The sequence below is a fragment of the Talpa occidentalis genome, unplaced genomic scaffold, assembly GCF_014898055.3.
Source record: "Talpa occidentalis isolate TD23 unplaced genomic scaffold, MPIMG_talOcc4v2.1 talOcc4.11, whole genome shotgun sequence".
Lineage (NCBI taxonomy): Eukaryota > Metazoa > Chordata > Mammalia > Eulipotyphla > Talpidae > Talpa > Talpa occidentalis.
In genome coordinates, this window is record NW_023601104.1 from 35,486,375 (window position 1) to 35,511,539 (window position 25,165).

The following is a 25,165-nucleotide window of genomic DNA, read 5'->3' on the forward strand; positions in this document are numbered from 1 at the left end:
GGCCTCTTTTTTCTCCTACATCATAAAGAGAACAGACTTCAGAGCTCATCCCAGTCTCCTTACTGTACAAATAAAGAAACGGAGATCCAGAAGGCTGCTCAGCTTCAGCTGTGGGTCTAACACCAGGAAAGAATTCCATAGAAATTGAGTTGCACATTGGTTTACTTTAAAAAGAGGAAGGGCAGAATGGAGATTAAACAAGGAAGGGGAGGAAAGTGCTGCTGAAGGAGTTAACAAGGGAACGGGCCTACAGAGAAGACATGATCTGGTGTGCGCTTGCTCTTCCCAGGCTGCCCATGGAGAGGGTGCTCCCCGCCAGCGCCAGGGTGGGTTACAGGCCCACAACATGCAGAAAAGCAAGAACCTTGGAGACACGGGAAAAGAGAGAGCAGCCTATTCATGCCACCCAAACGTTTGTGGGTTTATTTATTTTTTAATCAAAGACTAAACAGGCACCATTTAACAGTTTGCTCAGCCAAATGAACAAGCTCGTGCTGGGAATGGCTAAGACCCTAGTTCAAAGGACACTAGCCAAACAGGGCAAGAGTTCCCGACTCCAGGCACAGGGATTCCAGTTTCACGGAAGGGTTTCCAAGATGGATCAGGACCTGCCCAAACTGTGGGGAGGGCACTGAGCATGGACAGGGTTGAGTGGGTGGCCATACCACAAATACTGTTACAGGGCAGGGTAAGGGGTGCCCCTGGACCCCCAAACCTGCCTGCTCGAAATAGGTTCTACCATCTGCTGCATCAACACAAAACATACTCTAGTGCATAAGACTTTCAATAGAAAGGAACTTTAATACAATTAGTGTGCAATAGAGGGAAGAGGAAGAGAAAGAATATTGTTTCCAAATCAAGCAACCAAAGTTACCCATCCCCTCATGGGTAAATGCCCAGCCAGATAGGGTTGGCCCAAAGCAGGACAGCTGAAGCCCAAAACTGGTCACAAGTCTAAGGCACCTTCTGGTGGGACCCATAGCAAAGGGGCAGAAGGAGTCAGACGAGTCTGGAAGGAAAGGAACAAAATCAAAACCCAAGTCAAGGTAAAGGCTGCCATTGTCAGCCTCCCTTTGGGTATCTCATCCATATCTCTGTCTCTTTCTCCTCTTTCCTTCCATGTCCCCAAGTGCCTGCTACAAGTCCAAGGCTGAGAAACAAGCACAGCTTCTTCACATGTCTCTCTGCTCCATGAGCCTCCTGCAGTCCTCTTCCTTTTCCCAGTCCTTCTCTTGCTTCTCCTGCTTATCTCCACCGTCCCTTGGGTGGGACAGAGAACATGGACCCTACTCTTTCTCTGTGGACTACCCTGTTACAATAACATATGGATAAAGATGATTGGGGGCTCAGAAGTCAGAGGGGAAGCAACTGTTTTCAATAAAATGGTGACATGTATGAACAAGAAAATGGAAATGTACACTTGTCTTAGATTAATAGGAAAATAAAACAAACATTACCTGCCTTTAATGCAGACAACTAACTTTCCAGCAGATGGAGATGTTACCACATGAAAGAGAAGTTTGACAGGTGGTTGCAGCCCCAGACTCCCTATTTCCAGATCAGGATGATTTGTTTCTTAGCAGTGAGACATAAATAAGACGGGTAGACCCTCGTTTTTAACTGAATAATACTTTGTTAAAAGAAAAACAAGCCACTTCCTAGATTCCTAATCAGAACTTTTGAAATGTCAAAAACCTTAGGTAGTTGTTTCCATCTTTCTTTGGGAGAATTTGGCAAAAAAAAAAAAAAATTGTTTTCTAAGCTTTGTGTTTGCAAACCACAACTAGGAAAATGTTGTTTGCCTTCTAGCACTACAGCACTTACTGCTTTAGAAATCGAGTTTTCAGGATCATTTTGATTTTGTTGCCTTTTTCTTAGTGCCCAGAAATTCCTTTTTGCCCATGCATTGGGGTCAAGTTGTTTTCATAGCTTGCTTGCATTTTGTTTCAGGCTTCTGCAGACCTGGGCAGGATGCTTTTATCACGAGTTTAAAGAATTGAATAACTGTGCTTTGGAAGCTAGCTGCTAGGCATAACTCATTAACATTAAAAAACCCTGCCTGAGTGGCTATAGAAAGCAGGCTTTTTGACTGACAGAAGATGTTGTCTAGGTGATCTCAGGTGGTACAGAAACATTCCCAGATGTGTTCAGGATGTGGTGGTTGGTGATTGTCTCCAAATCAAGCAAGTTGTAGCCACGAATCTGGCTTCTATAGGTGCTCCCAGGACATAGATACCATGGCCTTAAGTGTAAAGGGCGTGTTTTATAACCTCCTTTTTCTCCTCCGAAGTCTTTTTCCTAATGTGTTTAAACAAAAGAACTCAAAATTCATTCAAATACATTTTTAGGAAAATTATAACATATTCTTTTAAGAATAAATCCCAGGGTGGGGGAAATTATGTTCAGGGAGTATGATATTGGCCTTATTTTCCCAAAAGTACTGGACCATTGTATGAAGATACCACTTTTACCCCCAATTTTGTGTGCAATCACTTAAAAAATATCATTTATGCTAACTAGGAAGTATATCAGGCAATGTGTTAGAAGTAAATATTATGGTCTGGTCAGGGAATTTCAGGCCTGTAACTGAGAATCCTGGTCAGCATTGCTCAGAAGCATTTGAGAGATTTGCTTCTCAGCCCAGAACCCCATTTTCACATTCCTTTAAGTTCAAGCAAAGGTTACTCTCCCTTGGCCAAGGGCCTCTTGCTGCCTGCCAGACAGGGATGTCTGCATCTTCTTTTGATCTTCTTTTTCTCTCAACCCAAACTATTTCATCTCTCCTGGGAGAGGCAGAGGTATTTGTTATGTGGCCATCCACAGTTAACAGCTTTTGTGGTTTGCGCACATCCACAGAAGACAAATCAAAACTGCACTCAGGATATCACACATTCGCAGTAAAACCTGAGACTTTAACAAGAACTCGCTTTCCCTTGTTCCACATAAATCATCCCTTGAATTTGTCCAGAAAGAGGCAATCAGTTTGTGTCTTTAACACTCTTTTTTTTTTTTTTTAAGATTTATTTATTTATTTATTTATACAAGCACTGGGTACAGTCAGAAGCGCAGGAGGGTGAGAGAATTCACCAGAGCCAGAGCAGGGAACAGAACAGGCAGAAGGGCCGAAGTACACTGCTGAGGGGAGCAGCGGGCGGCAGGAGAGGTCTGAGCACCATGTGGGACCCTCGCCCGGCGGCCAGGGATCGAACTGGCACTGCAGAGGCTGCGGGCAGCTTCACAACCCAGCGCTCAACCGCTGCGCCACCAGGGAAGGCCCTCTTTAACACTCTTGAGGGCTTCTTCTATTTCTGCCATGGAGCCACTTGGTTCCTTCCTTCTCCTTAGGCTTTGGCTGACAACTCTGGACATTAGCTCCACATTAATTGTGGTAAAGTACCCCAAACATAAAATTTACTGTGTTAATTGCTCTTAAGTGTTCAGTTCAGTGGTGTTCAGTACACCCACTGCCGTGTGCTCGCTCCAGACCTCTTCATCTGGCACAATGAAACTCTGTACCCAGGTAACTCTGTACCCAGGAAATGACCCAGGTCATTTCCTTGACCCCCAGCCTCTGGCAATATTATTCCATTTTGTCTCTCCATGAACTTGAGGGCTCTAAACACCTCATATAAATGGGTCATACATTGTTGTCTCTTTGTAGCTAGTTTATTTCATGCAGCATAATGTCTTCAAGGCTCAACCATGTCATAGCCTGTGTCACAAGTTCCTCCCTTTCTAACATTAAATCATATCCCATTGCATTTATATAGCACATTTTGTGTATTCATTCATTTGTCCATGGAATCTGATTTGCTTCTGCTTTTCTGGCTATTGTGAATACTGCTGCTGCTGCAGCTGTCTGAACCCAGCATCTCTCCAGCCCTACATCACTATGAACATGGGTGCACAGATGACTTTCAAGACCCTGCTTTCACTTCTTTTTCTTAGATACCCAGAAGCAGAATTGCTAGATCATATGGTAATTTTATTTTTAATTATTTGAGGAACCAGCATCCTGTTTTCTATAGTGACTGTGATGGAGTTCAGATGTTGGCATTCAGTGAGTGAGCCATGTCCTTGGGTTCCCTCTGAGAAAAGTTGCAACAGAGTTTCCCATTCAGTGGCACACAGCAAGTTTATTAAGGAAAAGACATTTGCATAGACACAAACAGGCCCAGACTGTATTCTAAAAAGACAGGTTTATTAGGAAAAAGAGGAGCCTGCATAGACACAGGCAGGCAGTTTTGGGACAAAATCTGCATTTTATGAGAGCAAGGGGTAGTTTTATATAGTGATCATTGGGGGAGATTTATTCTTTTGTGGAATGTTACCTATTGTGAAATCTATTAATTCTAAGGCCTGGCTGGGTTAATCTATAAAGAGGTGTTTCTTTGCAATGACTGACAAATTCTCCATATCCTCATCTCCAGTCTGTGTCTACAGATTTTCCATAGCTGGTTTAATAATTTGTTAATCATTTCTGCCCCTCGCTTCTAAATTCTGGCCTTATGAAGCTTCCATCCTAAATTTTCTAAGCTTCCATCAACTGTGCTGTTTTATATTCCCACCAACAGTGCCAATCAGACACAAACTGATTCCAGTTTCTCCAATCTTTTCTAACACTTGTTTGACATGAGGTATTAGTTTTAAGAGCATTTTTAAAAGCAAAATAATAAAACGGAATGAATAACATAACACAAGCAACCCCTGCATTTTCATATAAAAGAATACAAATCTGGAAATGCTAACATCCCCACTATATATCTAGATTCAAAAAACAAACAGTGTGAAAAACCAAACAGGGTGGACCCATTGGGACCTTGGCCATAGGCTTAAAAGAGCTTATTTTACATTTCCTCTCTCTATTACCAGTTTTGATTTTCATAGGGCTGTTTTGGGCAATCTCTTCCTATGACTTTAACTGGACAAGAAAACCAGAGGGGAATAAGAGAGGATTATAGGTAGAACTATTGGAAGATTCCTGGGTTGCATGGAAAAGCTATGGAAAGGTTGACTTTCCTTGACATGGGGCTACAAGATTAAATCCAGTGTGCATCTCATATCTCCTGCGTCTACTGTCATGGAATCTTGCCCTGCCCTCCAGCGCTCTGAACCCACAAAAATGCCTTGTATGTCCTTGCTCTAAATTTACACTTCCCCATTTGTCAGAGCTTTGCCCTGGGAGGTAGTTTACTTATATTGGGTTTTCCAAGAATTCTTCATGGATCCCCATCTACATTGTACAACAGTAGTATAGTGAGAAAGGAGGTGGTAGTACTCTGGATTACTAAATCAAAATGACCACATCATTTCATCTCCAAAATTGGAGGCATTTAAAGAGAATTCTCCCTTTTTCTGCCTCCTTCTCCAGAGGTTTTAGGTAATTTTGACAGGATACATCAACCCAAGGGAAACCAGAGCATCAGGCTGCAGTTGCATACTCAACACGAGATAGGGAGGTGAGTCAGGGAAAAGAGCTGCACCACAAAGGTTGCCAGTTGTGGCTGTGCACAGTTGGAACTTGGGGAGAAGTGTGTTTGTCCCAGGTATCCCCATCTGTCGTCACACCTTTCTCATTGAGATTGAGTATGCTTGTTGGTGGAAAATTTTGCTGAAGGAAAAGAATGGGTCTGTCCCTAAGACCTGTGTTCAGCAGTAGGTGAGGATTAAGCTGCAGGAGACCATGGTCCTTCAGAATACCCCAGACTCTCAGAGGAGGGGGAGATAAAATCATCTCTCTATGCAGAGCCAGTAATGAAATGAAACTTGCAGGTGACTACTTGCAAGAACCACGAGGAGAAAGAAAATAGAAAAATGAGATCCTGAACAACATTCCCAAGGTTTGGCTACCGAGCAGCTCGAGTCCTGAAGTACAGCCAAAGAGCCAGCGTCCCTTCTCTCGCCTCGTCTTCAAGGCACATTTTTATTGGCTATGCTTCTACAACAGTTATCAAAGAAAATTAAAAGAACAGGCAGATCAGAAGGGCCTTGGGAACAGCCTAACATTAGTTAACTACCTATGGGCAAGGGAGTAATTTGAATAAAGCCTTGAGACTAGTGGGGACTAACCCCTAACCCAGCCTTTTGCTGCTGAGGGTTGCCACATTTCAATAAAGATATTTCCATCTGCAATTCTTACAAAGCCTCCACAGGCAGACATCCCACCTCTTCCCTGGGCATCTAATTACAAGGTAGACGAACACAAGTTAATAATATTTATTGAGTGCCTGTGCTTTTATAAGCATTTTCTTGTTTTAATTTCAGATGAGTGGGTGAGTTAAATATCTGAACACCCATTTTAAGAGATAAGAAAAGCAAAGTTCATTGACATAATTTGTCCAATGACACAAGCTTACAAAGCGGCAGAACTCAGACCCAAACCTAAGATAGGACATGCAGAAACCATGCTTCCTCATTTACCTTTATTCTTTTCTGTAATAGTTTGGCCCCAGGTCTACCCAGCATCTTACCTAACGCATTTCTTTGAATACAACTGCATTTTGAACGTCCTAATGGACCCCAAAGGCCTTGGTTAGGAAGCCATAATGCTGGCAGCAGAAGTTACTGTAGAACAGTTTTGAGTCTCTGAGATGGAGTGGAAGGTTCCACCTCATTTAACTCAATGACCACCATCCAGATTGTCCCACAGTCAAGAAGCGGGCTGCTTTTCATGCGGCTTCTGTACACAGCCTTTGTTTTTTTCTTTTTGTCTCTGCCCGTCCTTTCCCCAAATATCACAAAACACTGTTGCAGCCTGAGGTTTCAATTAGATTGTGGCATGATGAGATCATGCCACGCTTTGTGTGGCCGGGGCTGGAGCATCCCTCAAGGCTCTTCCTTTGAGGGATGCTGAATTCTCTTTTCATGCAGCCACAAGGGAACCTCCGTTTCTCATTTGTCCAAATCCTTGTTTGTCTTCGGGAAGTGAAATGCTTGCATTTGATTGTGATTGGGATGGATTGGCATCTTTTAAAGTCCCGCTGGAGGAATGAAAGCCAAGCTTACTCAGGGGGATTATCCCCTGCCATTCAATGGAATTGAATGCAAAGGGCTGCATTCGTTTGGTAAATAGTGGTGGAGGGACCCGCCCCTGTCTTTTTCTCCTGGTGGTTGTGCCTATTTGGACCGAACGTGCTCTGCCTGCAGAGAGGGCCTGAAAAGTCTCTTAGCAAATAACTGGGGCTTGAAAGGGATAACCAAGGCTGGCTGGTGAATCCCTTCAGGGTCACAATTTCTGTTTTCAAGTAAAAATGATCATTTTCCACACTTGCCATGTAAATCCGATAGGCCACCACGCAGGAATAAATTCCTCCCAGCCACCAAGGACAAGAACTTGGTTCTGGGCCCTGGTAGAATCTTGGTTTAGCTGGTGGAAGCAGCCACTTGCTGGGGTCCTTTGTGTCTGTCCCTGTGTGTGTGCATGTGCCAGTCGCCCCCTTCCCTGTCTGGGTTGCTGTTTATTTTGTTTGGAAAGCTCCTGGCTGTCTGGGATTGTATCTATTCATCCCCCTCTGAACAGAGGCATGTAAATGAGCTTGTTAATTCGAGCAATTGATTAAGCTGTTTTTTAATGTGCTCAAAGCTGTCCTAGGCACAGCAGGGAGGCATGAAAGAAGCCCCAGTGGGGTCTCTATGTGTGACCTTGAGCAGATCCAGGAGCCTTTCTAAGCCTTGTGTTCTTGTCCATGGAATTGGAAGTTTGAACTTGTTGCTTTCTAGAAGGACTCTTTCTGTGCTATGGTTCTCTAAGGTCATTCAAGATGTAGGACATCAAGCCAGCTGAAAATTAAGACCCAGTGCAAGTAAGAATACAATTGAGTCATAGAAAAATGACCCTTTGGTTGTATCTATAAAAAGGTTGCTAGAAAATAAAAATAAAGACTCCTCAGTTAAATTTGAATTTCACATAAATGAACAATTTTTTAGTATAAGTATGCTGTGTATATGAAAAATTTAACCTGGCATCCTGCATCTTATCTGGCAGTCCTAAAGCAATGAGATCATGGGAACTGGGGATTTAGATGAGCCACCTCTCCAGGCTGTTTTACTCTCAAGCCACACTGGCCTTCTTTTCATACCTCCCACCACAGGGCCCTTGCACAAGCTAGCACCACTAATTGAGATAGCTTCCTTCCCATCCCTGCCCTCATAGAGTTAACTCACCCTTCAGATCTCAGTTCAAGAGTCACTTCCTCAGTAAAGTCTTTATTTAACCTAGACTGAACGAATTTCTCTGGGAGATTGTCTTCACAATACTTGCCATGAGTATGTTTGTTTTATAAACACAGACTGAAGGCGGGGTGTGGGTAGATTGAATATCAAGGATATTCTGGAAATGTGAACAGAAGAAATTGCCACAGAAGTGAGATGCTCATGGTGTGCTTCCAGGAAGGCGATGAGAGCAATTAAGTAGTTAAAGGCCCTATTGCCGAAAACCGTGTCCTTGTAGCCTATCTTTGGAATTGGAAGTGGATATTCCAAAGATAGTGAAAAGCTTGGGATGATTGTAAAAAGAGTACTACATTACTAACAGCATGAAAGTCACTCTTGACTGAGCTGTGTTAAATCCCAAGAGAGAGAGCTCATTGCTGAGAGCCCTCCATGGGGTTGCTAAGAAACCTGCCATGAGTGACAGAGAGCATCAAGTCAAGAAACATCTGCTGAGCTTCTGCTGCCTTCCAGGCACAAAGTGTGTGCTAAGCATAGGTAGTTCACAAAGACTCAGGTGAAACAAAGCCCAGGCCCTATGCATTAGTTCCTGTAGTCAAAAGTTCAGGTTAGCAGGGGTTCCTTGAAGTCTCACCTTGAATTCTGAGAATTTGTCAGACTAAAAGTCTTTGCCTGGAGCCATCAAATCTTTCTTCCAACTGAACCCTTCTTTTTCCAGTGCCTTACCATGTGTACTCTTAAATGTTGAGGAAAGAGAAAGCTTTTGTTAGAAGCACTGCTTGGTTTTCAGGCCTGTGGATCTGCTATGTCTGCCCACACATTCATGCAATACATTTTCCCATGTATGATTGAGCCCATATTGCATTCTTACCACTGTTAATTGTCCCCCTAGTCTGATTCCAACAGACTGGATTATACATGTGCACCCATGCACACACACACACATGCACACACACGATTATGCACAAATATACAGATACACACATTCACACACTTCTAATTCACATATATAATTAAACACACATTGATACTTAACATATATACACACATGCATTCACACATCCACACATGTACATACAATACATATATTTAAACACATCCACACATGTGTACACATGCACATACATGTGTATACTTACATGCATTTTTGCTAGGAGAATAGCAAGACTGGGAAGCCAATCCCCACTCCTCCAGCTGTGCCCTGCAGAGGTGGTACCATCTCCTCTGCCTCTGAACTTCCCTGGCTTCTGAGACTTACATGGCCTGGTGTCTCTGCGAGCGTTTTCATCTCTCACCTCCTTCTCGGACCTCTTGACAACCTCAGTCCTTGACAAGAAAAACACAACCACATCACTTTTCCAGAGGATATGCACATAGTTCATATTTTAATATGTCCATATCTGCTCAGATAGCTGTTTCCCCGAGCCAGAAGGAACTGATTGCGACCTCCTACTCCTACCGAAGCTGTCAAGCTGTTTTCCTGACAGTTGGCCAAACCGACTTTCTATGACAGAACCCCTTTCCGATGTCTACTTTTTTATTAAATGTAACATTTTAAGATGTAACACTGCATGTCACACAGCTTGAAGAGTTTTAAACAGTCTGGTGTTTTTTCCATAATGGTATTTGTTTTCAGTCACTTTTTCCAGTTTTAGATTTACTATGACGTGAGAGAAAAGAAAACATTTCAGAAAAAAGCTCGGTAACTTAGACAAAGCTGGCTTGGTTAATTCCCATGAAACTACGTGTCTCGGAACATTCTCCAAATGGGAAGTTATGGCAGTTCCATGTTCTGCTCGCTGGAAAAGTATGACGAATGCAGCCATGGCGCTTTGTAGGCGAAATGAGTGTGTTCTTTCTTTCAAGCAAACATGGCCATGCACGGCCTGGGCTTTTGTTCTACTTCTGCAACCTCATCTCGCACGGTCTCTTCTCACTCTCTCCCTTGCACAGGCCATGTTCCTGGCCTTTGAGTGTGCCCTTTGTATACCTCTACCTTGAAGGCTCTTCTCTCCTCCCCTTCCCTTCACACAGTAAACTACACTCACATAATTTCACACTTACTGTGTGAATATTTAATTAATACTTGTCTTCCCTGTGAGATTATAGTTGCACAGGGTTAAGATTCTGGTCTTTTTTCCTTGTCATTTCCATAACACATTAGTCTGGAATAGGTAGACACTCAGTAAATATTTGCTGAGTGACTGAGTTCATAAGATGAATGAATGCTGATTGCCCTATGAGGGCAGAGACTCTAATTAACTTGCTTATGTTTTGATCCCGGACACAGGTGCTTAATAAATGTTTGCTGGGTAAATGAACAAGCATTGCTCCACATGTGGCACTATGCCAAGTACTGTCCTAGACCTCAAGGAGGTAAATTTCTACTTCCAGAGATACTGTGCTTTCAGATGAAAGAATTAAGAGTGCGATAGGTCATTGAGAATAGGAATTATTACTTTTGAGCATAAGTGTGAAATTGTAACTGTGAGGATGTGAACCCTGTTAGCTCCACCACTTTCTAGCAGGATGGGTTTGAACATGTTATTTAACCTCTCTGAGCTTTGGGTTCTTCATCTTCAAAATGGGATAATAATAATAATATCTATTTCACTGAGCGGTAAGGATAATGTGGAATAATACCTATACCTTACCTCACACATTATGTGGTACATTGCAAACACTCTGGCCACATTAGGTGTCATTATTACTAATTTAGAAAATATGCACTTTAAGTGTGGTGGGATCATTGTCAATTAGTGCAACTCTTCATTTTCCTAAGCTTTATTTTTCTACCACGTAAACTGAGAGAATTAGGTGATAGGTTCTTCCCAAGCATGGTGTTCCATGTAATATGGAGATAGCAGGAATAGAGTATGGTCCAGGCAAGCTTTTAGGAGCATGTGGGCTGAGTCACATCTGGAAGGTCAGAGAGAATATGTTAATACAGAGACTAGAAATTGAGGCATACCAGGCAAGGGGAAGAAAGAGGCATGGAGCATTTGGGGAATGGGGCAGGAAAGGCAGTTGTTTAGGAATAAGGGGGAAGGGATATAGAGCCATCGAAGTTCTTGAGAAGAGAGTGACCTGAAGAAGGAAGGTTTGGGGCTAATATAGCTTGATCTGGGGGATGGCCGGGAGCCTGGAGCCTGGATCAGGGAGACAGGCTAGGAGATTGTATAGTCCTTCAGGCACAGGTTGACGACTGCTGTTCTGGGCTTAGCAGGAGGCGTGCATGGGAAAAGTAGCATCCAGAATGAATGAATGAATGACATAGCCTGGTAGCAGAGCAGACAGGGAGTGAAAAGCATTGCTTTAATGCCTGTGGTCTCTGACAGAAATGAGTTCTGTTCTTGAGAAAATTGGGTTGTACCCTCGATAGCTACATCAGTGACTGGCAACACAGTCGAGGGCTCAACTTTCCTCTGGAAGCTGGCAGCCATGGAGGGAAGGCCAGGACTAAGATCTGTTTCTACTCTCAACACATCTGACACCAATCATGTAAGTTTTCTACACCAAGCAATCCTTCAATTTTCTGCCAATACCAACTGGGTACCGTGCATCTTAACTCAATTCTGACACTAATTGCCAGATTTAGTGCAGACCCCATAGACTTAGGGCTCACTCAGCCCGACAACACGGCTCCCCATTGCAGACACCATTTGCAAGTAGTAGTCCCGAAGTTACCCACACTTCTATCCAAATGGCTACAGATAGGAGTCCCCATGATTTACTCCCCAGATTTGATAGTTTGCTAAACAGGCTCATAGCACTCAGGAAAACACTTTATTTACTATTACCCATTTTTGTAAAGGATACAACTCAGAAACAGCCAAGTGGAAGGAATGCATTGGGCAAGGAATGGGAAGGGGCATGGGATTCCCATGATCTCTTCAGGCGTACCATCCCGCACTTCTGGCCTACACCCCAGTTGTTCTACTTAAAAAAAAAAATCCCAACCCTCTAATCATGCTTTGGTCTTTCTGTTTACCTGCCCCCTTCCAGAAGCTATCTAGGGTCCTGCCAAGAGTCAATTCATCAGCATAAGCTCAGGTTTGTTTGAAAGGGGCTTATTATGAAAAACAAAAGATGATCCTCTCACCCCTATCACTCAGGAAATTGCAAGAGTTCCAGAAGTTCTTGCCAGGAACTGAGGACAATAAGCAAACATTATTTCTTAAAATCACAATATCACAGGGGAGACTGAGCATGAGTTGGCAGCCAGCTGTCATATCCAGCACCAGAGCAGATCTATGCAGGTTTTCACAGGTGTTTTTACAGGTGTTAAGAAATGGGGGCCAGATCAGAAAACTGGGGAGGCAATAGGGGCTCGGTCTTAGAAATCCAGAACAAAAACTGAGACTGCTTTCTGGGGTCATTGGCATAAGGCAGGAAATAGGCTTCCTTTATTTGCCTGGGCTAGGGGAGACAGAAGTGCCCCAGCTTTCCAGGAGATCCAAGCAGGATGGGGCCATGTAGGTGGCCTGCCCTCCAGTAGGTGACATCAGTGAGCAGTGTCATAGCTTTAACCCACTGGCAGCATAGCATAGGAAGCGCTGTTTGGAGTAGATCTGGGTTCCAGCAAAGCATAGGAGGGTGACCGGACAAGGTATGAGGGCAGTGGAGTCCCACAGACCTGGTCACAAGGCTGAACTCTCTTACTTACCAACCACAGGGTCGTGAGCCAGTCACAGAACTTGCCTGAGCCTCACTGTCCTCATCCTTCACAGGAAGGGTTAGCTGAGTTAATGTGTACAGCCTGGCATACAGCAGGTGCTCAGTATAGGTCTCTTCAACTATCCAAAATTGGAGCTTTCCCAGGAAACCTTTCTTATGGGGAAGTGGCATAAAAGTGAAGAGGCAATTACCATTAACTTATATGAAAAAAATTTTGAGTATTCCCAGGCCCCCAAAAATAACATACCGAAACATACCAAATAACACATAAAACCTAAAATTATACCAACATATAATAAAAGCAGGAATTAGATGATAAATACACAGTCCGTATAAAGTAGTTCCCAGGGACGGAGCTTAAACTGGGCCACTCTGACTGCTTGTGGAGCTTGCTTACAACGACTGCAAAGCCAACACTGAATGCCGTTTTCACTTTTCACCTTTTGTTGTGAAGGAGAAAATCCTCTTTGGATTTCTTTCCGTGCGCGAAAACAAGTACTAATGTACACCTTTCCTGAAAGCAAAGTGGCATAACTCAAACTTTCACAAAGTGGGGGATTCCTGAAACAATAGACATTAAAATTTGTAAAAGGAGGGAATTGGTTAGGCAGCCAAACCCAAATACGGATGTTAAGGAAGGAGAAGTTCCCTTTCCTTCTCTCTTTTCTGCCCAATATGGACCAAACCTGATAATTTAGAAGAGAATTTCCTTCTTGCAAGGTCTCTTGATGTTTATAGTCCTCGCTGGCTAGCTTGCATGTCTAAAGCAGGAGCCTTTTAATGAATTAGTTGAGCATCATTTTGCATATCATCTTTGGCAATTACATGGTCAACCTGTGGTCTGATTGCCAGGTAGGTCTCCATTCTGATTCAGTGGCATCAATTAAGCAGTGATTCTTAATGTGTGGTTCCTGGCCCAGCAGCATTAGCATCGCCTGGGAACTTGCTAGAAAGGCAGATTCCAGGGCTCCACCCCAGTTCTAAGAAATTAAGGGTGGAGTCCATCCGTCTGTGTTCTAAGACCTCCGGATGATTTTCAGTACACTAAAGTTTGAGAATCACTGCACTGGCATGCTACAGACTAGACCTTCATTTAAGTGTGAGTAGTAGCTAAAAGAAATTTAACATCTATGAAACATGGCGTCAATGATTTTTCAGAATTTAAAAAGGTATTTTTGTTCACTGTTTCTAATCCAGATCCCCAGGGTTATTAAGACTGTTGTAAGTACAATTTAGTAGGCATTGCATGCAAACTTCTAAGTTTAAATTACATGGTTGCAAGTGTGGGATAGGTTAGGGATATTAGGCAGTTGGTAAACTGTATGTTTTTGCAGTTAAGTTTTAATAACGGAATGTGCCCAAAACAATTTCCTTTTCAGAACAGCTCAGAATTAGCCTTGCCCTCTTCTCATCTGACTTTTTCAGACCAGTGTTCTAATTCCAGAAGAGTCTGGGCTCGCAGAAGCACATTCTTCATCCTATTTTCCATAACTTTGTCGTGGAAAATGTAATCTGGGGGAAAGCAATTTAAATAGTAATCATCTACATCTAGCTCAGAATTTGGAGTTCAAGGGCAGGCATATTCACTGTCACAAACAGGAGGAATAATACCACATAGATAGCGCAGTTGGTGGAGGTCAAGCCCACCGCTGCTGTACCCCTGGCTGCCACTGGTTTATTCAGCCAGCCAAATGCTGCAAACTCCGTGCCATTGCTCTGGCTTTGTAAAGTCCTTTAATTTTATTTAAACTCTGCATACACACTTAAGACATTGCATCCACATGTTTCTAATTCGTTTACACTTCACTCATCAGCATGTGTTGGTTAAGCACCCTGCCACGGCTGAGTTTTATGAGCTGCGTTTACGAGGCTGCTTTTCTTGAACAGGGATATCATATATTCTACCAAAAAAAAAAAAAAAAGGCAACAGAACTTGAGCCTGGGAAATGAGGGCTTCAGTGCTAAACTTGGAGTGAACTTGTGAAGTTTGAGGGGATTCAAAATTCTGCACAGATGTTATCCGTTCTCCAAGAATAGTCTTGCTTTTTTATTCAAAATCTTTCTGCTTTTTAAAATGTATTTATTTACTGAAGTAATGTTTCTCCTGTTTCCTTACCTGAGACTTTCTCTCTATTTAAATGAGGGGAGAGGAATGTGCAATTGTAGGAAAAGCTTAAACCTCATTTCCTGTCACTTTTGGCCCCTTTCATCCATTTGCGAGTCTCCCCCTTGCTTATTACTAAGATTATCCAAACCTAGATAACTAGTAGAGCTCACTAAGTTCTAGAACCTCCACAGTTCAGCAACATTTTGCTTTCATAGAAAGAAATGCTTTGGGCTTCCCTGGTGGCCTAAGGGTTAAGTCTCAGTGCTATCACCTCTATGACCTGAGTTTGATCTCAGGCTAGGGAGGTATCCACAATGCGCAGCAGACCTCACCTGTTCCGCTGCTACCCATAGCAGTGTATTTCAGTAACTCCGTCTGCTCTGCTCCCCGCTCTGTCGCTGGTGAATCCTTTCACCACCACCCCCCACACCTCTGGCCTGCACCCCAGTTCTTCTATAAAATAGATAAATTTAAAAAAAGAGAGAGAGAGAGAAAGAAATGCTTTGCTCTTCCAGTTAAGCACATTTCCTGAAAAGACAGCAAGGGATTTTACAGTTTTGTGTCAATTTTGAGTAGAAATGGGAGGGACTCTACCATCAATATTAACTGACAGCAATAAGCTGTTTCTGAAAACCTGAATCATTGGAATTATCTTTTACATTCTTTAAAAAATTAATTTGTATTATTTATCCAGGTTTTACACACATTTATTTTATAGTCAAACAGTTCTACAAACTTGGTGCCTCCCCCAGTGTTTCTTACTCCTCAACCATTTTAGCTGTTCTTATCTTATCTCTAAATCGTGTTTACGTTGTTACTTCTGGATTCTTCAGTGTCAAATGTTTTCTGTTGAAGATGAGGACATAGCCCTTTTCATCATCCTCTCCCTACACCTTACTTTCCATCCCAAATCCTCAGTGTGTAATTGTGTGGTCATTTTGGTTAGATAGAGAACCACTGTTTACATAAAACGTGGTTCCTGGTCTTCAAAGCTGAGCCATATAGTGCACTAGCGTAGATCAAATCTCTACCACATAATCCTGAGGCAGAGATTTGTGTCCAGTGTTTATTGGGGAGTGAACCTGGATGTGAGAGATAGGTTTAGGCCAAGGGAGAACTTAGGATAGGATGTAGTCATACAAAAGCCTCATACTGGTCCCAAGGGAAACTCAACTGCGGAAGCCATGCAGAATCTGGGGAGGCCTTTATGCTGCCACATGGGGGCCAGTCATGGGATGGAGATGTCCCTGGGGAGGAGGCTCAACCTGGAAGGACATTACTTAGGCTGAGGACAAGTTCCAGAAAGACAGAGTTGTGAGCTACCAGCTGCCAGCTGCTGGGAAGATTCTGACTTGGACTGGCGTGGTGAGGGTCGAGAATCTGGGCATCACATTTCAACAGCCACTGTGTGTACTGTGATTACTTTCCTTCTCTTGAGCTCCTTTTCTTCTCCATTATTAATAAATGCATTTTTGCTTTTAGTTTGTCTACTATATACTTCAGACTCATTCAGCCTCAAGTTCTAATAAACAGTATAAAATTTTTTCAGTAACGTTTTCTCAGTATCTTAGGACATATTGGGCATATTCTTCATTTCATTTTCCTGAAGCAATCTCTCTCTCCAGCCTTCTGACCTGCTCCTGTCTTTTCCAAGTTCATGTCTGTCTTGTCAGGATCTCCTTGATATCCTATTCCTAGGCATTTTCTTTGCTTCTGTCTTAGGTTAAGCTTTTTTTTCCTGGACCCCACCGCATCTATTTTCTTGGTTTATTCCTTCATTGTCATAGATTATATCTTCCAATAAGGGTGCGTGAGAGGCAAATTGTGCAAAAATTCAATTTCTAAAAATGCCTTTATGTTTTCTTAAAGATTAATAATTTGACTAGATATAGAATTTTAGTAATGGATACAGATATAGAATTCTAGAAATTGCTTTCCCTCCCAAATTATGAGGCATTGCTCAATTATCTTCTAGCTTTGACATTTGTTATTGAGAAATCTAATACCACATTCCAAATTTTTTTAACTGTTAGCTCCTTTTCTATTTTCTTTGTCCTTTATCACTTAAACAATGTCTTTACAAATGTGTATCAATGATATACATGGAAGGCAGCTCAATGAGTGATATAAATATTTGAACTGTATTTGAAGGTAAATTCATTAGCTGTTTGCTGCTTTATTCTAAGTAATCTGAATTTTCCTGTATGTTCTCCAACTTGTTTTTTTTTTTTAATCAGAGCACTTGCCTTTTAATTTGCTCACTCATTGATTTTCTTGGTGAAGTGGTTCCCGAACTTGACTGTGAACCAGAATTATCCAGAGTCTGTAAAAATACAGGTTACCAGGCTCCATCCTCAGAAAGTTTCTGATTTGGAAGTCCAAGGTGAAACCAAATATTTGCATTTTCAATGCATTCCCAGGTAAAATGGATGCTTCTAGTCCTGGGACCACATTGAGAACTGCTAGGTGGGTCTATGGAAGATGAAGGTGTTCCCCATGTCGGTAGGGAGAACATTTAGGAAGTATATGAAAACAGACAGGGAAAAGAAGAGGAGGAGGATAGACAGGAAGGAGAAGTATATGTCTACTTGCTCTTACCACATTACTTCCAGCTCCTGGTCACTTATTTAGGGTTCCCTGAGACCAATTTCAAGTGAGAGTATGCGGAGTTTCCCCTGCACCAACCAGCAGTTCTCAGACAACCTGAATTCAATTCAGCTGAATTCTGAGACTTCTCTACCTGGAGATAGTATCAGTCTCCCAAAATGCCCTCCATTTCAGACACCAGTTGCAAGCCCTGGCTGTGTTTATAGAATAAAAGTTCTCATGACTCCCTTCCTCAGCTTCAATTAATTTTGGAAGAATGCTAATAGAAATCTATAAACCTATTTACTCACTAGATAATTGATTTATTCCATAACATATAACTCTAGATAACTGATTTATTACACAGCATATAACTCAGGAACAGCCAGATGGAAGAGATACATTGGGCAAGGTATAGGGAAAGGGCACACATCCACCACGTCCCCTTAAGGGTGTGCCATCTCCCCAAATTTCCCATGTTCACCAGCCTGCAAGCGCTTCAAAGTCCCTTCTCTTGGGAAGGCAGCTTCATCATACAGGCATGAGTGATTAACTCATTGGCCATCCAGTGGTGATGGAGCGGACTTCTTCCCTCCCAACGGATATAGGTCAAGAGGTAAAAGGATGGGATTGGAGGTTTCAACCCTATAAACACATGGTTAGTTCTCCAAGCAACCTGCCCCGGTCCATAGGCTCTTCTAAAAGTCACCTCATTCATATAACAAAAGACACTTGAATATTCTCAGCACTTAGGTGATTCCAAGGCTTTTGGGAACTGTGAGCCAGGAACTATGGATAAGACTAACTATGTATAAGAAATATATTTTGGTTATATGATTGGTTATACTTCCTATAAGTTGTGGGATTGTACCACTTTTCTGTTCTCTCCCTCTGTGCTGATAAAATCATGAAAAAATATCTTTACAGATATCAGAATTGTGATTTTGTATCAGAATTATGATTTTGTTCAAGGGGAAGAAAGGAAATGAAATAACTATCCATAAAAAAACCTTAATCTGAAGCCCTGCAAATGTATTTTGGGGAAGGGTGGATTTAAAGTAGATGAGGAATTGTGCAGTGTCTTGAGAAGGCAGCAGGTTTGGGAGTGCTTTTGGTGGGGAGTCATTTTCTTCAACTCTCTCCTAGGATCTCGCTTTCTCCTTGCTGCAAGTCTAAGAAGCAGGGACACATGGTAAGTCACATATGCAGAGGGTCCGACCTGGGTCACAGTTTGGGTCACACCTGCGAGGTGCCCAGACTTAAGGTCATGCCTTTGGGCTATTTTCATGTGGAGATCCTCCAGTAATTATCTCACATGAAGTCATGATTTTTGTTGCTGCTGTTTTTGTTCTCAGGATGTCTGTATGCCTGTAGCATGTAGTGTATATGTAGTAGGTGTGTAGTATGTAGTATGGCTGCAAATTTTGAGAAATAAAATGGCTGCAAAAGATAGTATCCCAAAGGACAAGGTATTTGGGAGGGAGACAAAAGAAGTGAGAACCCTCAGCCCTTACCCCAGGTGAAGCTGCCCTTCAAGACAGTGATTATTTAAACCATAACACACCTGGCTAGTTCCTGCTATTGCTTTAAAAACAAGGAGCTTGGAAGAGAAGAAACAGGATATGGATAAATAAATGACATGAGAAACACATTGTAGGAGACTAGTTTTACCGCTAATTTGTCACTTCTTTTCTTAGACTTCTGTTTTTTTTGTTGGTTTGGTTTGGTTGGTTGGTTATTTGAATATAAAAAATGGTTTAATTTTAGGCCATTCCAAAGGTACTTCCACCTTTGGTATTTCTAGATAATTCTCAAGGTCACCTCTTCTATCTTTTGGACAAAGAAGCTTTTGACTTCTAAGATAGAACTCAGTTTATTTACACAGAAGGTTCTCTCTTCCCTAAACCATGAGTTCCCAGAGTCTCCATTTTATTTCTTGTTAGTGGTTTTCAAAGATTTTGGAGTAGAAAGAAGGTCATTGCTATAACAGGCAGCCGCACTAGGGAAAATATGATATATTGTGTTATGTAGGAAAATGTCAGTATTAATCCGGTAATAAGATTTTCAGACAAAGGTATGACCCTGGAACACATTGTCTATGACTAAGCATAGCATAAATTTTGTCTCTAAAAACAGTAAAAAAAAAAAAATAAGAAAAATCCACATGTACTTAGCCTGTTTCTCTTGGATATGGAAACATATCTATCCTGCCTACAATTTTTTCTCGTTCTTATTTTGAAGGCGGCTTATAGGGGCAGGAACAGGGCACTGAGCAGGTTTTCTATGATCCAGCAGACTGGGTAAAGGAGTAGTCAGAGTCTTCAGTGGCTTTTGCAGGTCTTTTATTTAGATTTACCAGGCATGTGGCAGGTAGGGGTGCTGGGGGGCCGGGAGGCTGGCAGTCTTCCAAGCCCCCAGCATATCCTCACCCTATCTGGGTTCTCTGGCGTTCTCTCTGCTTCTCTTCTTCTTCTTTTGGCTTCTGTTCTGCTTCTCTCCTGCTTCTGCTGGTGTCCCTGTGATGGCGCCCTTATAAACTCAGTCTCTCAGCCCAGGTGTACCCACTTCAGGTGCCCGCCATCAGGCACGCATTCAGGACCACAGGGTTCCCTCATCTGTCCTAATGGTGGGAGGGCAGAAAAGCCTGATACTTTTTCCTTACCTTACAGTCCACCGCCTCAGGGTTTTCTGCCAGACAGTCTATACAAGTGTCGGGGCAGGATAGGACACAGTGCAGGTTTTCTGATCCCATGCAGACCGGGTAAAGGAGGAGTCAGAGTCCTCAGTGGCTTTTTGCAGGTCTCTTATTGGGGTTCACCAGGCATATGGCAGGCAGGGGTGCTGGAGGCCCGGGAGGCTGGCAGTGCTCCCAGCCCCCAGCAAATCCTCACTCTAGCTGGGCTCTCTGGCATTCTCTCTGCTTCTCTTCTTTTTCTCTCGGCTTCTGTTCTGCTTCTCTTTCTCTCCTGCTTCTGCTGGTGTCCCTGTGATGCCGCCCTTATAAACTCAGTCTCTCAGCCCAGGTGTACCCACTCCAGGTGCCCGCCATCAGGCTTGCATTCAGGACCACAGGGTTCCCTCATCTGTCCTAATGGCGGGAGGGCAGAAAAGCCTGATCCTTTTTCCTTACCCTACACGGCTGAATTGCTCTGATGATATTAGTTGTAGCAGTCATTAATTTAGCATCTAGTGGGCACTTACTGTGTGTGCTCTGTGTGAAGTTATAGAAATATAGAGACTCTATAAGGAAATATATCTAGTGGGAGGAGGAGAGGCGAGAAAAGCAAAAAAAGAAAAGAAAAAAAGTCTGTGTGCCCAGTTCTGTATAGAGTGCAAAGTAAATAAGACAGATACATCTCTGGGGTCCCTCAAGACCATGTTTCAGTGAGATGGACAACTTTATAGTGGTAGAGACGATCAGCTCAGCCTCTGATAGGCGGATGTATCCTTGAGATTAAGATCCATGGAGGGTTCAGGGTAAGTGAATTGCTCAGGTTTTTCTGCTGTTGGCCTCTGTGGCCATCACCTGCTGCTTTGAATGAAGGAGGCACTTGCGAGCGTGGGCTCAGGGTATGCCTGATGGTGGACACCTAGAGTATAGTATGGGCATGCGTAAGTGGGCACACCTGAGCTTAGAGGCGGAGGCTATAAGGGCGGCGTCACTCAGAGACAGGGAAACAATGGCAGAAAGGCTGCGAGAGGATGAGTGACTACCAAGAGGCAGGAGCTTGAGATGATAACGGAGAGCCCAAAGAGAAAACGTAAAGATTTGCTGGGGACTGGGGAGCCTGCCAGCCTCCTGCTTCCTCCCCTCCAACCCTGCCTTGCCTGCCTGCAAGCTTGTCCCACAACAATTGGCTTAGAAAGAGCATTAAAGCCTGAAAGAGTCACTGAGGGCTCTGGACCTCCCTTTACCCGCCTGCCAGAATTGAATTGATTGAGAACTGCCTTGTGCATGCCTGCCAAAACAGAGGGCTTCTCAGAGGAGGGTACAAAGGAACTGAAACAAGGTAGAAGTGATAGTAGCCAAATGAGGGAAAGGCAGGAGGAACAGTTAGCAGGGGTAGGACAGAGCAAGCATTTAGTTGGTACAGAGTGTGGATCTAAGAAAGAACAGTAGGAAATGAGACTATAAAGGTAGATGCAGCTCAGCTTTGAAAAGATGTTTTAGCTCTTGCTTAGGACTTCAGACTTATCTTATAATATAGGAATTATTACAGGAAAGTCTAGACATTTAATAAAGCCTAAAGATGCTATTATTTCATACATTTTAAGTTAAAAAAAACAACATAAAATGATGTGTTCACTATGATCGTTGATGTATAAAGTATAACTATGACTGGCAAAACTTGGGGGGGTGTCTAAAAGTACAGTTAATTATTTGCATTGTGAGATTCTTTCAAAATTCCTTTCGGATATTTACTCATAATTTACTTATTTACCCAGCTCCTTCCTCTACCGTCAAACCTGGAGCAATCTAATAACTTCCACACAGGTTTTAAAGGTGGGTCATTATGAAATGTCCAGAAGAGGCAAATCCATAGAGGCAGAAAGATTGATGACTGCCAAGGTTTGGAAGATGCAGGAATTGCAGGAGACAAAAATGGATACAGGCTTTCTTTTGGGGATGCTGGAATTAGTGGTAAAGGTTGTACAACATTGCACATACACTAAAAGCCATTGAATTGTATGCTTTGGTTAATACCCTAATTTTATGTTGTGAGAATTGTATCTCAATAGAAAAATACAGCAAGAAAAAAGATGCTGATTGATTTTTTTCTTTAGTGAAGGGCAACCGGAAGTGCGAGTTGAACTGCCAGGCCATGGGCTACCGCTTCTATGTCCGGCAAGCTGAGAAGGTCATTGATGGCACCCCCTGTGACCAGAACGGCACAGCCATCTGCGTGTCTGGGCAGTGCAAGGTAAGTGCCCTGGAGTAGATTCTTTGCAGACTGTGCCTAGCTCCCTCTGTCAAACCCAAGCAGCCCCTGAACATGAGCTCTGGGAAAAGTGAACTAAAAGGGGTAGTTTGGTCTCTTCTGTGTTTTTGATCTTCTGAAGTTGCTGGTATTTCAATTATTAGGTGATTTATGTTTATACCACGTGCTTCCAGGGGGACGCAGTGATCTTTCCTTATAGAAGGTGGCATTTCAAGGGCATGTGTCTTTTCTCTTGCCTCCTACCAAATGGGGCAGACTTTCAACTGAAAGTTGTTGTGCCTTTTATGGCAAATGTTGTACTTTAAACAGGAAGAGTTTTCAACCTCCTTGGACTTCTGAAGTCTGCTCCAAGAGCTCCAAGCCTTGCCCTCTGCAAACATCCTGGCCTTGAAAGAATGTTTGTGGGATTCTAACCTTTGACAGAGAACACCATGTGATTAAAATAGGTGTCTTAGATGTGATGGCGCAAATCCCAAAGCCTTCTCAATTTGGGCTTGGACTTCCGCCCTCCTTTCATCTACAATGTACCAGTGGGGCTAATATTCTAGCAGGTATAGGACTCTTTGGAGCCCAGAGAGAGATTCCATCGTAATTAGCCTGGATAACTGGCAGGACTGATTTTCATCAAAGGAAGAGCTCTTTGGCTATGACATCTAAAAGTTCCTGTTATACTCTGAATGTAAATTGCCACAGTGTTTAGTATTGGAGGCACCGAAGTGTGATTTATAAACACAGCCTTCTTTGCCCAGTTTTTCAAATAGGATTTCAAATAGGATACAAAATAACTTAGCAAAGCAGCATGGATAGTCTCAGATTTTGAATGAAAGTTAGCAAAGGAAAAGGTTGTAGCTTGATATTTGATGCATAAGAAGAGCAACCCCCACCAAAAAAAAAAAAAAAAACATTTTTAGTATGCAATGTAGAAGATGCAGGGAGCAGAGATGGAAGTGCCTGGGGACTGAGCTGCCTCCACTCCTCTGGAAAACCACTAGTTTTCACATATCCTCTCTGAGACTCACCATCCTCAGGTAATACCTGAGCAAGTTCCATTTCAGCCTTGTGATCTCCAGCTCAACTGGTCTCTGTTTCTAACTGTTCCTGATCCTGAAATGACAGCCCTTGTAGAAATGAAAGCCTAGCATTTTCTTTCGGGTCCTGAATCAGCCTCCCCTCCCCCAGTATACAGCAGCAAACTGTTTAGACATGGTGTAAGGTAACTGGTAAAACACACCTTCAGAAGTCAGACTACCTGGGTTCATATCCTGCCACTTCCACTGATTTACTGTGCAACTCTGTACAAATTCTGTAAATTCTCTGTGCTTCATCTACTGGTAAGGAGAATAGTGCCTTCCTCCTGTGTTGTAGTGAAGAATTATGAGCTAATACATGTAACAAGCAAAATACTTGTAACAGTAAGCATGTAGCTCAATAAGCATGTCAGTTCTTATTAATCTATGTCCTGTTGTGTTTGAGCTTCCTTTGCAAAAGTGCTTTAGTATTTTTCTTTGTTTTGTTTTGTGGATTATAAACTTGTGAGCACCTTTGAGGTAGTGCTCTCACACATTGTAATGTAATCGCAGATAGTGTCAGGTCTGGGGAAGGATCTGAGCATCTGCTTTTCCAACCAGCTCCTATGTGAAGCTGATACTGTCGGTCCAAGATCACACTTTGAGTTAGCAAAGTTTTAAAGGACATTTTGATTAAAATATGGTTAGCAAAGAGCTGGAAATATAAATATAGAGTGGTGAGATGAACTGGGAGGAAGATGAAATGTGGCCTCATTTCACTGGAGAGCATGTTTTCTTCATGTTGCACTGAGTGTCTCTGAGCTGTTGTTATGAAAGGAAAACAAACACAAGGACATGGGTATGGATTCTTACTGTTGGTTGAAAATCACTCAAACTCTAGAGTAACCCAGTTTGAAGATGGTAATTGCTGAAAGACTGAGACAAACATTCCCCAGAATATGAGTACATTAATAGGCATTTGATGTTACAAGGATTACTTTGATATTACTTTGTATTTGTTCTCTGTGCATCTGCTTGAAATTCACTCATTGATGTTGTTGGAACGACTGCCCAGCCCATCCGCTTTAAAATTTCACTTTAAATAACCAGAAGTACATTTATTTCCCAGGCTGAAGTTCTATTTATTTTGCAATGTTCAAAGGGTAAAGTTTCCTTTTTCTGAATATTTGATTGGAAGCCCAGAATTCAAATTGATAGTTCCACCCTCCTGACTCGTGGCTGAGAGAGCTGTCACTCACAGACAGTTCTTGCTAAGATGTATGTGTGTCCGCATCTGAAAGAGCTCCAGAAAGCCTCTGCTGGCCACATGAAGTTAAAGTGCAAACGCAGACCTGCAACAAAAGTTAGTGAAAGGTGACAAGTTTTAAATAGGAATGCAAGCTAAATCAGAAGAGACAAGCTGGGAGTGGAGGGTATCCTCCCGACTCCAAGCCAAAACTAGGTGCCAGGCCCACCCAGTGCACACTTGCGTGCTCTGTTCCAAGACCTGGCAGAGCATTCCCTGGCCAGCCTGTGTTTACCCTCTTGTTGGAACTCCTCTGTGGTTTAGAGCCAAGAGTTGAAAGAGATGCAGGAAGATTGCAGACATCCTAGGGCTGACTTGATTGAGGGGTGGGAGCTGAAGGAAAGGGACTCCATCTTTAGTCCTCAGAACTAGG

The 25,165-nt window shown here is 42.8% G+C and overlaps 1 protein-coding gene across 3 annotated transcripts in view; it reads left to right on the top strand.

Moving 5' to 3' along the window:
* Positions 1-25,165, top strand: part of THSD4 (thrombospondin type 1 domain containing 4) — a 594,279-nt gene that overhangs the window by 221,018 nt on the left and 348,096 nt on the right. For all 3 annotated transcript variants that reach the window (XM_054688541.1, XM_054688540.1, XM_054688544.1), the window contains exon 7: positions 22,325-22,461. In XM_054688541.1, the coding sequence (XP_054544516.1) occupies positions 22,325-22,461 (137 nt within the window). The remainder of the gene's footprint in view (positions 1-22,324; positions 22,462-25,165) is intronic.